Source organism: Crotalus tigris, unplaced genomic scaffold, assembly GCF_016545835.1.
Source record: "Crotalus tigris isolate CLP2741 ecotype Arizona unplaced genomic scaffold, ASM1654583v1 scf7180000019200.1136910, whole genome shotgun sequence".
In the NCBI taxonomy this organism is placed as follows: Eukaryota; Metazoa; Chordata; class Lepidosauria; order Squamata; family Viperidae; genus Crotalus; species Crotalus tigris.
This window is the reverse complement of record NW_024097429.1, coordinates 497,475-511,754: the sequence shown is the minus strand read 5'-3', so window position 1 is coordinate 511,754 and position 14,280 is coordinate 497,475. Positions and strand designations below refer to the sequence as shown.

General features: G+C 35.9%; 1 protein-coding gene across 1 annotated transcript in view; it reads right to left on the bottom strand.

Moving 5' to 3' along the window:
• The window catches only part of SMC4 (structural maintenance of chromosomes 4), a 44,390-nt gene that overhangs the window by 745 nt on the left and 29,365 nt on the right, over window positions 1-14,280 (bottom strand). Inside the window, exons 15-24 of the mRNA XM_039361096.1 lie at window positions 13,396-13,621; window positions 13,234-13,313; window positions 12,744-12,896; window positions 10,436-10,562; window positions 8,485-8,674; window positions 5,713-5,857; window positions 4,656-4,829; window positions 3,580-3,762; window positions 1,931-2,163; window positions 376-559 (exon numbers count right to left, since the gene is read on the bottom strand). Coding sequence (XP_039217030.1) covers window positions 376-559; window positions 1,931-2,163; window positions 3,580-3,762; window positions 4,656-4,829; window positions 5,713-5,857; window positions 8,485-8,674; window positions 10,436-10,562; window positions 12,744-12,896; window positions 13,234-13,313; window positions 13,396-13,621 — 1,695 coding nt within the window. The remainder of the gene's footprint in view (window positions 1-375; window positions 560-1,930; window positions 2,164-3,579; window positions 3,763-4,655; window positions 4,830-5,712; window positions 5,858-8,484; window positions 8,675-10,435; window positions 10,563-12,743; window positions 12,897-13,233; window positions 13,314-13,395; window positions 13,622-14,280) is intronic.

Sequence of the window (14,280 nt, the reverse complement as noted above, 5' to 3'; positions counted from 1 at the left end):
TTGGGATTACAGAATGACTGGCTCAAGGTCACCCAGCTGTTTTCATGGTGGGACTTGAACTCACGGTCCACTTCTTTCTAGTCTGATATCTTAACTTTAACTTTATATTGTTACTTTGAAAAGAAACAATATAAAGTATACATTCACTAAAATACTGGTCATGTGCATTTTCTACAGTATCGGTACCCATAGTTTTTGCTGTTGTTAATTAATCTAACATTCTGAAAAATTATTTTCATATTTCATTTTTTTAATTTGTGGGGGGTGTACATTTCCAAAAAGTTCAAAAGCTTTTCCCAATACTTTTATGTACAGCTACTGTTCCCTTGATATTAATGTATATGAAGTTTGAATGTTAACTTCTGTAATACTTACATATATGTAAAATGCTACAATAGAAACGTTTTTAAAATCAAGGGCTGCGTCAATTTCATCCATGAAATACAGAGGGGTTGGCTTGTAATGATGCAAAGCAAAAACCAAAGCTAATGAGCTCAATGTCTTCTCTCCACCTGACAAGTTAAATATCTTCTTCCAACTTTTCTTTGGTGGCCGAACACTGAAAGATGATTGTCACAAATGTATGCTTTACTTAATTTCACTGTAACACCAAGATGCTTTAAGCAAACTAAAAGCACATTATGTCTATCATCTCAATAATTTTCCATTAATCCTTCAGACACATTAGAATCATCATTATTTTTGTAGTGCAAATTAGGGGCCAAGATTTAGATATCGTTACTGTGGTTAAAAAAAAAAAACCCACAAGTTTTTGTGATTCACATTCTTAGTCCTTATTTTATCCCCACGTCCATCATGTAGTGTTAATTCATTCGTGTCATCACCCCCTATGAACTTACTATACTTTCTTGCCAACTTGTTAGATGGTTTATAATGAAAAATATGACTTTATCCAAATTCTATTGTTAAACATTTAGAATTTTGCTTCACATTCTCTTCAGAACAGATTTGGAATTCCTTGTATTTGAAATATTTTTCTTTAATGTGTATTTATAACTAAGTATACTATTTTCTCCCAAACAATAAACCTGCGAGATAGGTTTGGTTGAGAGGTAGTGACTGGGCCTAAGGACGTTTCCCAGTTAAGGACATATTAGTCTCTCTGTTCATAGTCAAATACCTTATCACTATAGTAAACTGGCTCACAAAAAAACAAAAAGTTCAGACTTCAGTGATAGTACAATTATTCTAAATATCAACATTTAAAAATATAGCAAATTAGCAATTGCCTTGCTTAGTGACCATTTTCAGTTATGATGGTGATGAAAAAGTAATTTTATGACCAATCTTCACAATCCTTTGCAGGCCTGTAAAGTGATGCAAAGCTGAAGTAAGATCATACTTAACAACCAAATTTCTGTTGTGGTCATTAAATAAGAATATAGGTAGAACATCCTTCATTCTTGAACACTGATAAAGTATTCCAAAACATTAACAAATTCTCTTTGACTTTTAACCAATATCAGTAAAGAAAATGTTTCCATTGGAATATAATGCAAAGCCCTAAAAAACAAAGACTACGACCAATTCTCAAGTTTTCATACTTCTCTTATCTTCTTCCTCTGATATTAGGTGATATACGTTCCTTCTTTTTATATTAATTGTAATTCCAATTTTCTGAAGAGAAGATAAGCCAGATTCCCAGACTATATTTTCAAGTTATTTTTTACTAACCATAATTAAGATTTCTTTACCCCAATTTTCAGCTAAAAAAATGATACAGCAAACTGCCTTGAATTGAAATTATAACAAAAACCTTCAATCACCTCTATAGGAAATGAGAGATTAAGAAATCTAAGAACACTAGATTTGATTAATCATGTTAAGTCTTGATTTCTTTGATACTTAGCTTTGCACATCTTGCTTTTAAAATGGCTTAATTTAAATTAATATTACATGCAATAACAACCTGAACATAATTCCTTCAGAGAAAGGATCCAGACTGTCAACAAGCTCAAGTTCTGCATCTCCTCCTAGTGTAAGCATCTGATAATTTTCCTTTAGCTTATTTGTTATGACATTAAATCCTGCCATAAATTCATTAAGCCGTTTTTTCCGAAGGTCTTCAAAAGCTTCTCTGAATTTATGTCTCTCGTTGGTAATTTCATCCAACTCTGCCACACGTTTTAGATACAGCTCTTCCTAAAAACAAATGTTAAAAATCAAGTACACATGAAATTAAGCAATGTATTTAACAATTCAATGAAGCTTAACAGTGCTGAAATACTGGACAACAGCCATGTCATCCTAATACAGATAGTCTTTGCTTACTGACCACCTGTTCAACAAGAGAAGTTGTCACGGTACTGAATGGTACTTACAACTGATTCTTGGAAATCTGACTGTCCCAGCACCCCTATGGTCACATGATTGCGATTCGAGCATTTGGCAACAAAATTGCACTTAGATTGTTTCAATGTCCCACATTCATGCGATTGTCATTTGCAATCTTCCCTGCCGGCTTCCAAAAGGAAAGGCAATGGGGAACCTGGCAGGGAAGGTCACAAGTCACTGTGGTAATCCCCACCTTCAGTCTTCTAACACTCAGACTGCATCACACCTCCTTCCCTGAGCCTCCCAGCACTCATCCTGTGCCATGCCGCCTTCCTTTAACCTCCCTGCACTCACACATCCATATTCTCTTTCCTTCATCAACTATCCCAGTGCAGCCTCTTCCCAACTTGGCCAGGCCTCTCCTGCCACCCTACAGAACCCACACTCTTTACCTGGAACTCCCACCACTTCCTACTTAATGATCTGCATGGGGTTATAACAGCATTTGGGACTACCTGGATTTTCATTGCTAAGCAATGTGGTCATGTGATGTACTTTACAAATTTCAGTCCAAATTGCTTGGTCCGTCCCAGCCCAGTCTTCAGTATGGTAAGACACTGCCTCCTCTGTAATTTACTCAAACTTATTTAACTTTCCCCATACACATCTGTCATTTTGGTCTCCCTGCACACTGGCACTCCTTGACAATAGTACTGGAATTAAAGTACGGGCTTCTAAAATCTTTTAAGAAGGCTGTACCCATCATTCTCCAAATCACGCGTGCCATTCTCATAATGCTTTGGAGTGTCTTGGGGAAATTATATGGGGCATTCTTGCGATGCTTTAAGCCTTTGGAAAGCTTCTCTTCCGAAGTATTGTGCATATGCAATTTAGAGTATGGTCTGAATGGCTCTTGGAACAAGGCCTACTGTGGCCAGCAGCTGCCTCATATAGGAAGGTAGACTTCAGCAGCAGTAGGAGAAAGATGGCAAAAATCAACTGGGCATGGCAAGGATTGTGGAGCATAGGAAATGGCTGGGGTTTGTTTTGCAGCCAGTGTTGGGGTGACTGGCTGCAGTGCAGGGCTGCTGCTGCCGCCACAGAGTGCTGCTATTCAAGGCAGCCAACCCCATCAAGAAGAGATAGGGAAGAACTAGGTGGATAGATGGAGATGAAGTTTGCGTGGGTTGTAATGCCTGAATTTTGATCACATGACCCCAGGGACTACAACCTAATCTACATTAGCTTGTAAGAATTCTACAACAATACTGAAAAAATTCTTACCTTTTTATTATATTCCGCAATGGCACTCAAGTTTGGTTTCATTTCATGACACTGAGCTTCTAAAAGAGCTATTTGATTTGTTATAATATCTGGATCTGTAATATTTTCTAGTTCATCTTGAGTTAGTACTGGAAGGTTTTCTGTTTGTTTATCTTCCATCGAATGCAGTGATATCTTTGATATCTAAAATATATTTTATTCAGTTCAGTGAATGAGCAATTACCATTCATATCTGTAGCAATTATTTTAAAGAGGGGATTATATACTGTATTGTGTTTATTTTTGCCCAGATTCTTAAACTGTGATTAATGGAGTTTTTAAAGTGCTGCATTTCATTTTGAAAGTCTTACTGTTAAAAAGTTCACCTGGAAAATGTGACCATAAAAACTAATTACCGAATCAGGAAAATGTAACAAATTTGACAGTCCAATTGTTAACAAATGAGGAATTCAGTAATGCAAAAGATAGACAAAAATTCTAATAAAATTAGTGTACTTTCCCAAATAATTTTTCATTTTGTTCCTAAATTTGAAGAATGCCCTACCCAAGGAAAAGGATTATACTAAGTTTTAGAAAATTGAAAATCAATTTTTTTCTTAGGTAAACCTTACAGATGTTTTATATAAACTGTTATACAATTAAGGTATTGATGCCATTAAGACAAGATCATATAAATAAACATTTATTAATTCTGAGCTACTCTTAACTTCCAGTAGTTTCCACTGAATTTCAATATTAATCCACTTACTCAGTTCCCATAACTATCAAAAAAATAAAATTACCCAAATGAGTTTCTGGAGGTTATAATGAATGAAGCATTTCATTTGTCCCTACAGAGGTCTCTTCCTTGTATAACCCATGTATGCTATAAAAGCACATGCTTTGCCACTTCTCCACCCAGGAGACAAAGCCCAGCATAAAAACCATTGATTTCTTCAATATTGATTTTTACAAATTTCAGCATATGATACGTTGATAATTTAATGCCTGTTATATGAAATATGCAATCATTTAGGACCTTTTTCTAAATGTGTAATTTGTGTTAATTTTTTAAAAATATTATCAGTATTTATTACCTCCTTTTGCCAATACTTAATCTTTAATTGATGCTCAGCAATGTGACTGTCTAGTTGTTCAATTTTAAGCCTAATATTGAGAGCCTCTTTTTGTAACAAATGTTCTTCTTCTTGTATAGTTTTAATTTTTTGAAGCACCAAACGACGTTCCTCTTGAATCTCTGGTAAGGATTCCTAAACAAGTTAAAATTAAATCTTTATTATTAGGTTATAAGAAAAATTGCATTTCTAATGATCTATTTTAAAATACCTTTTAATGTATCTTTAATTTATATATATGGACATAGATACCATGAAAAATTAAAATAATAAATTTTATAAAATAAAATTAAAATTATTTGCAAAGCATCAAAATTAGTCAAATTTCAAAGAAAAGTGATTGAAAAAGCCATACAAGTTTTGTCTGCTTAGTTTTGCTTTGAATTATGGACAATCTCTTCCCTTTCTCATAAAGTGAGAAAATATTCCATAAATAAATAAATGAATAAAGCCATCATCAATTTCTATTTTGACTGTTTTAGAAAGCTGTTTTTTTCTGAACAGTATTCTTACATCTAGTCTACTACGTAAAGCTTTTGATTCAGTCTCCAAAATGAGTTCTGGAATAGATGATATTTGCATGAGTAGAGGATCCATCACCAAGATCACTCCTACCAATACTTATAGGGTAAGCCCCTAGCATATAAAACGAGAGCAAGCTCTACTCCCTTCTAGCACTGATAATGTTACAAGTTTAGTAATGAAACATCTGCAAGAAAACAAGCTCAGAAAGCACAGAGGACCCCACGATTTTCACTGTGCTTTCAAAAGTTACTGTTAAAGACTATAAAACAGCAACTTAGTTTACTTAGAATTATTTTAACAGAATATACCTTAAGCAGAGTGAATTTCATCTGATACTCTTCCCTCATATATAATTTTTGGTAGTGTTACAATCTTACCAGAGAATTCAGTAGAAAATACTACTTTTTTTTTTTATACAAGCTCATTTTGGGTTCATGTATCATTATGACTATTTTAAATGTCATCTGAAAAATTAAGCAAATGTTATACATACTTCAGCTTTTTTGCTGTTACCTATAACTTCAGCAGCTCTTTCGTCTAATGCAGTCAGCTGTTTTTTAAAGATTTCTATATTGTTTTTATTTTCTTCAATTTCTTTCTCAGTGCGAACAATTGCATCCTCCGTTTTCTTCAGGTTTCTATAAAGTATAAACATATATTATGAAACTCCTTTTTAACATGTATTAAATACATAAATACAATAAAGACCAAATTTTCTGCAGAAAAATTAGCTACATTGCTGTTTTCTTCGCTGTTGAAACATGAGCTCATGTTTTAAATCTTTGCCTTGTATTCATTCTGTTTAAAACTGCTAACAAGAAATGTCAGAATCTTTTTCTGCATCTGAAAATATTGTCAGTTTTTTATTGCTGATCTATTCTAGTTCATTTATTATAAATCTATTATTGTTCATTTTCCTTTTGATCTATCTGATCAGTTTTAATTAATTAATTAAATTTATTACCGCCCGTGGGGCTAGTCTGAGTGGCTTACAACAGTAAAAATGTAAAATTATAATAAATGTAAATATAACAATAGTAAGACAATGAAACAAGAAAAATAAATAAAAGTATAGCAATATTAAGAGTCGGGAGCAGGATGCATGGGGGGGGGGCGAAGTGGGGAAATAGTAATACATACAGTGCATTCACAATGTATTCAGACCTCCTTCACTTTTGTCAATTTTGTTATGCTGCAGCCTGATTCTACAGTTATTGAAAATCTTTTTTTCTCATTAATCTACACTCTGTTCCCCATAATGACAAAGTAAAAACAGAATTTTAGAAGTGTCTGTAATTTTTTTAAAAAGAACAAACCGAAATATCACATTGGCATAAGTATTCAGACCCTTTGTAACAACACTTGAAATTTAGCTCAGGTGCCTCCCATTCTTTTGATAGTTGCTGACATGTTTCTACACATTGATTGGAGTCCACCTATGATAAATTAAATTGATTGGACATGATTTGGAAAGGCACACACCTCTCTAAAGGCCTCACAGCTGACAATGCATACTGTAGCAGAGAAAAAGCCATGAGGTAAAAGGAACTGCCTGCAGAGCTCAGAGACAGGATCATTGCAAGGCACAGATCTGGGGAAGGCTACAATAACCTCTGCTGCACTGAAGGTTGCTAGAGCACAATGGCCTCCATAATTCTCAAATGGAAGAAGTTTGGCACAAACTGAGCAATCGGGGGAGAAGAGCCTTAGTAAGAGAGATGACCAAGAATCCAATAGTCACCCTGACTGAGCTCCAAAGATCCTTTGTGGAGATGGGACAGAGCTCCAGAAGAACACCCATCACTGCAGGCCTCTATCAATCTGGGTTTTATGGCAGAGTGGCTAGACGGAAGCGTCTCCTCAGTGCAAAACATGAAAGCCCGCTTGAAGTTTGCAAATAAGCACCTGAAGGATTCTCATACTGTGAGGAACAAGATTCTCTGATCTGATGAAACCAAGATTGAACTGTTTGGCCTCAATTCTAAATGTTATGTCTGGAGGAAACAAGGCACCACTCATCACTTGCCCAATATCATCACAACAGTGAAGTGTGGTGGTGGCATTCTGGAACTCTGTCCCGTCTCCATGCTGCGGGGGTGTTTCCAGCAGCAGGGACTAGGAGACTGGTCAGGGTTGAGGGAAAGTAAAGTACAGGGATATCTTCAATGAAAATCTGTTCCACGGCCCTCTGGACCTCAGACTGGGCCGAAGATTCATTTTCCAACATGAAAATGATCCTAAGCACACAGCCAGGACAATACATGAGTGGTTTAGGAACAACTCCGTGAATGTCCTAATGTGGCTCAGCAAGAGCCCTGACCTGAATCCTATTGAACATCTCTAGAGGGACTTGAAAATGCATGTCCACCAACGGTCGCTATTTAACATGACTGAGCTTGAGAGGATTTGTAAGGAAGAATGGCAGAAAATCCCTCCAGTCCAGATGTGCAAAGCTTGTTGCATCATACCCAAAAAAACCTTGAAGCTGTAATTGCTGCCAAAGGTGCTTCAACAAAGTACTGAGTGAAGGGTCCGAACACTTATGCCAATGTGACATTTCAGGATTTTTTAAAATAAATTTACAGAGATATCTAAAATTCTATTTTCACTTTGTCGTTTTGGGGCACCAAGTGTAGATTAATGAGAGAAAAAAAAATTCAACAACTGTAGAATCAGACTGCAGCATAACAAAATTGACAGGGGTCTGAATACTTTCTGAATGCACTGTAGCTTATAATTGATGTTCACTAAAGAAATTGGATTATATGTCTGAAGTTCTCTGGATTAATTCCTTTTTTATATAGTTCAAAATTATATATGCATCTCCCCATGTCTTTGGTATTATTTGTGTTTCTTTAATTTCACTCATTGTTCTTACCTCTTTACTATGGTTCCAACAGTTCTTCCTTTATGTTTTATAATATTGGGCTATCAGCCTGTCTGGGCCTAGTGCTTTGTCAATTTAACATTTTAAATTGCTTCCTTAGTCTCTTGAATAGTTATGGGTTTGCTCAATATTTGTCTATGTAATTCATTATATTCTTTAAATAAGTCACCAATATATGTGTTGAAACCAATGCATGACACAATAGCAGAATTCAGACTATTAAGAATTAAAAATTTAGTTATAAGAACAAAAAAGACTGTCAGCAGTTAATACATGGATTACTTAATACATTTGTTAAATTATTGAATTAAATGTAATAATTACAATAAATATCGCAATTCTACCTCTAAGAGGTTGGTTCATAATAGGAAATCATACCTTTCTGATGTCTTGATGGCTACCTGCGCTTTTGTAATGGCAAAAGTGCACTGATCTATTTCTTTGTTTATCTTATCAAGACTGTCTTGCTGAGCTTTAAGTTTATTATTACTTATCTCAATAATGAGATTATGTAGTCTTTTAACTTCTTTTTCCAGTTTGTCAGCTTTTGCAGCCACTTTGTCATAATCTATCAAAAAGAAATATCCTTATTAATATTTTACTGCAAAATTAAAGATGGAAATGTAAAGAACTATTGTTTTGAATTTTACCAATAATATTATACTTGTTGATGACCTACAATTAACTCAGGATAGAGGTGGTGCATCCATCTCTCCTTGATCTCTTAATGGCCTTTGAACAATGGTATCACCCCGGTTCACTATGGGTGTTGGCACCTTTTTGCAGTGGTTTTCGAATGCCAGTTCCAGTTGGTGGAAGGGAATCAACTGAACTCTGGGTCTACCAGATCTGGAAGTTGCAGAATTTCCATCTTTGGTTTTGGTTGGGTGGCACTACACCATTCAGATTTGGTGCACAATCTGCACATTCTATAGGATTCTCAGCTCCTGCTTGAAGAGCAGGCAACAGCTATGACCAGGGGAGCCTTTGCACAACTATGTCTTGTTTGCCACTTGTTCATCCTCAAACAAGGAGGCCCTGTTCATAGTCACTCACACCTGATCACTCTAAATGAAACGTGGATGTATGGATGACCTTGGGGAACGAGGGGAAGAGATGTGCTTAGGAAACAATCAGACAAGAGAGGCAGGAGCCCCAGTGGCTTCATGGTTAGAGTAAGAAACTTAGGAAGGACCTACCCTAATGAATAAAGCAATCAAAAGTGGTGGCAGGAAGTTTGCACTTTCAGATTTGCAGGATTCTATTAATGTAGCCTTACAATAAAGTAGAATTAGTTCATCTAGTCATGTCTCCTGCCTAGTTTATCTGGGGGGCTGACAAGCAAATCTCGTTATGCTCATGTAACTCTCTAAACTGTACTGGCTAATAGGATTCCGGGTATGATCCAAGCTGCTGATTATTGCCTTTAAAGCCCCACATGGATTACTTTGAAGGATCCCACCTTGTTCCAAGAATATCTACCTCTATCACACATCTCCAAAGGTAGGATATGCTCTGCACTCTAAATTTTGTCATCTTATCAGATCCAGGAAATCTGCCTTTTTCACTGATTTCTAGAACAATCAACTTCTCAACAGGCCCAATATTCTTGCCTTAAGGAAAGCCACTAAGACTTGGCTCTTCCCAGACATTAGGGGCCAGTTAAGTCCAACTCCCCCTAGATTTCATTTCTTGTATATTTGTTTAGTGTTTTACATTTTATATTTATATGTTGCCTATTTATTGTTATGATTTTTTTGTTTATTCTTTTTTAATATATTGTATGTTTATGCTGTATGCTGCTCAGAGCCACACTGTTTGGGTTGGGCAATGTTATAAAGCTTGAAAATATATAAATATTATTATGAGAGCTGATAAAAGTAATAAAGGATTCTGGCTTGTTTTCTGAAAAGAAAATCAATCAAAAGAAAACAACATAATAGCAGGAACTTAGCTTGAGGGGAAAAATGTGAAAAAGGAGACCTGACTGTGAGATAACAAAAGTTCCACTGAAATATTTAGTACTTTACTTGTCATGATGCAATAAGGATATATTTTGAAACTGTTGCAATAAATTATGGAAGGGAATGAAACAAGACCTTGAAATACAGAAAATATTAAAACATTTCTAGTTATGACTTAAGGTGACCAAAAAGAGATCACTACGCAAGATAAAACGATTTCAAATGACACCAATTCAAATCGCACATTTAAAAAATGGCAAAAACATTTAATGGATTTATATAGTGTGTGTGTGGGGGGGGGGGGGGAACCAAGAGTAAAATTCAACATTTTGCAAGACATGAACCAGCCCCCAAAGATTATTTACCTTCTTTGAAGTTATTACATTTTTTCTCCATTTCTATTTGCTTGACTTTATCAGGAGCAGAAGCAATTACATTTGCTTCTAGTTCTTTAACCTGGACTTTTAAATGAGCTTCTTGATCCAACAAACTCTAAAGATAAAAAGAGGCATGTTAGCAGTTCACACAAAATATTCAAGTTCATGAGTACTGCATAATCCTCATGAAAGACAACTCTCAATTGACTTCAGACCAGCAGACTCCTCACAAGCTACTCTTCTTGAACATGATTTTATGATATAAGAACTTCTGTCAATAAATGAAAATACAGTGGGGCAAAAAAGTATTTAGTCAGCCACCAATTGTACAAATTCACCCACTTAAAAAGATGAGAGAGGCCTGTAATTGTCATCATAGGTAGACCTCAACTATGAGAGACAAAATGAGAAAACAAATCCAGACAATCACATTGTCTGATTTGGAAAGAATTTATTTGCAAATTATGGTGGAAAATAAGTATTTGGTCAATATCAAAAGTTCATCTCAATACTGTTATATATCCTTTGTTGACAAAGACAGAGGTCAAACATTTTCTGTAAGTCTTCACAAGGTTGGCACACTGTTGCTGGTATGTTGGCCCATTCCTCCATGCAGATCTCCTCTAGAGCAGTGATGTTTTGGGGCTGTCGCTGGGCAACACGGACTTTCAACTCCCTCCAAAGGTTTCCTATGGGGTTGAGATCTGGAGACTGGCTAGGCCACTCCAGGACCTTGAAATGCTTCTTACGAAGCCACTCCTTCGTTGCCCGGGCGGTGTATTTGGGATGTCATGCTGAAAGACCCAGCCACGTTTCATCTTCAATGCCCTTGCTGATGGAAGGAGGTTTGCACTCAAAATCTCACGATACATGGCCCCATTCATTCTTTCCTGTACACGGATCAGTCGTCCTGGTCCCTTTGCAGAGAAACAGCCCCAAAGCATGATGTTGCCACCCCCATGCTTCACAGTAGGTATGGTGTTCTTTGGATGCAACTCAGCATTCTCTCTCCTCCAAACACGATGAGTTGTGTTTCTACCAAACAGTTCTACTTTGGTTTCATCTGACCATATGACATTCTCCCAATCCTCTTCTGGATCATCCAAATGCTCTCTAGCAGACTTCAGATGGCCCGGACATGTACTGGCTTAAGCAAGGGGACACGTCTGGCACTGCAGGATCTGAGTCCCTGGTGGTGTAGTGTGTTACGATGGTTGCCTTTGTTATGTTGGTCCCAGCTCTCTGCAGGTCATTCACTAGGTCCCCTGTTCTGGGATTTTTGCTCACTGTTCTTGTGATCATGTTAACCCCACGGGGTGAGATCTTGCGTGGAGCCCCAGATCGAGGGAGATTATCAGTGGTCTTGTATATCTTCCATTTTCTAATTATTGCTCCCACAGTTGATTTCTTCACACCAAGCTGCTTGCCTATTGCAGATTCAGTCTTCCCAGCCTGGTGCAGGTCTACAATTTTGTTTCTGGTGTCCTTCGACAGCTCTTTGGTCTTCACCATAGTGGAGTTTGGAGTGTGACTGTTTGAGGTTGTGGACAGGTGTCTTTTATACTGATAGCAAGTTCAAACAGGTGCCATTAATACAGGTAATGAGTGGAGGACAGAGGAGCCTCTTAAAGAAGTTACAGATCTGTGAGAGCCAGAAATCTTGCTTGTTTGTAGGTGACCAAATACTTATTTTCCACCATAATTTGCAAATAAATCCTTTCCAAATCAGACAATGTGATTGTCTGGATTTGTTTTCTCATTTTGTCTCTCATAGTTGAGGTCTACCTATGATGACAATTACAGGCCTCTCTCATCTTTTTAAGTGGGTGAACTTGCACAATTGGTGGCTGACTAAATACTTTTTTGCCCCACTGTATCCCATTTTTGTCTACTTGCTTCAGAGTGTTTTATTAAAATGAATTCATAATTCCTAATCTACATACCTGCTCTCAAATTCTAATTTATTTTACATATTTATTAAATTTCTATACATTCTAGATGACTTCATTCTCAAATGAAGAATTTAAACTTGTAAACCTTCACATTATGACTTAATCTGAAGAAAGGTTGTCTTCTACCAGTTATATTAAATAATAGAAATACCACTGTAGAAAGGCAGTCTCTAGAACTACCTACAAAGTACAAGTTCAAAAGAACAGTTTTATTTTCTGAGATTCAGAATCTTGCATTTATTTTCTTGGGTGATATTTTTAAATAGGACTGTCTCAAAAATAGACCACAAATTTAGTTTCCTCTAAAAAAGATGTAGCTATGCAACATAAACAATGATTATTACCTTTATACTGGCAGTATATTTTTCTAAAGTGTTTTTCATTTCTCTAATATTTTTATGTAATTTCGCTATTATTTCCTCCAGTTGTGCTTTCTGTTCCTGACATAGCATGGCCATTTGAGTCTTTTTTTGCAATTGTGATTCCATTTCTTGGACCTGCAAAAATAAATTGTAAGTTAAAAAAGTTAAATGTAAATAAGTTAAGCAAAGTATTATCCGGAATTTATTAGTGTCATCTTATTCATGAATACTCCCATTTCTAAAATTTGTGACACACTTAAGGTTCAATATGATTATTCCAGGGCTTTGAATATGATTGCTGTAGGTGTACATTTGTTTTCCTTTCCTTACACTTTAAGTTGAATTAGTTATTTTTATTATTTAAACCTACAGTAGGTATTTTAGTTCTTGATTATAAGGCATTTTGAGATTTGTTATAATAGAAAAGGTCATGCAAATAAATATGTATTCAGCATTTATGCAGTCTACTAACCTCTTCTTCAGATGTTTCAACTATAACAGAGGATCCCATTCTACCCTTCATTACTTTTCCTCCACCACCAGTCATTGTTCCTATGGAAATATTAAGAACAAATTAGAAATGCTAGCCTTATATATACATTCCATTTCTTTTTTATTGTATTTTTAAAAGTACCTGACTGTTCTATCAGTTGTCCTTGCAAAGTTATGACTCTCCATCTATTGCCTTTTCCAAATGCTACTCTGGTGGCCTGATCCAAGTTATTGGCTACCAGAGTATCACGCAATGCAAAATAAAAAGCTTGGCGAACCTTCTCATCTTTCATTTTCACCATGTCAAATAGACGAGGAATGTTTTCAGGAGTCTGAATTTTGCCCATGTTTTTCTCCCATACTGCCATCTGGAGGAGAATGAAAACCATCATAAAAGCAATAGATTGATAATTTTAAAAATTATATAAGCATATCTACAGCTTCAGTTATATCGATTTTTGTTTTATTTATTTATTGGCATCTTAATGATACTACAAAACATTTTTAGTCCTTTCTTTGATGCAATCTTAATATATATTTTCAAACTGTAACCTGGCATCCAGAGAACACACCATAAAAATTTCTTAGCAAAATAACATTTTGCTATAGGTTTTGTCCTACTTTTCTGGTGCTGCATTTTAATGGGTAGGATATGAACAGAGAACAGTTAAAACTACAGGTAGCAGTAAACTTCTAATTGGTTGTTTAAGAATGTTCAGGTACGGTGGCCTTGGAAAGGATGATTTACAGCCTTGAAAAGCACTTATGGATGTCATAGATTGTTGCAATGCCATCAAGTCGGTGATTACATGACTGCATTTCAGATGATTGGCAACTAGTTCATATTTACAACTGATTGCAGCATCCCAAGGTCACATGACTGCGATTTATGAATTTGCCAGTTTCCAGCATTAGTACTTATTCTGCCAAAAAGCAACCATTCGGGAGATAGATCTGGGATTACAACCATATGATTTGCTTAATTCGGAGATTTGTACTTGCAAGCAGGTCATTTGCTTAATAACTA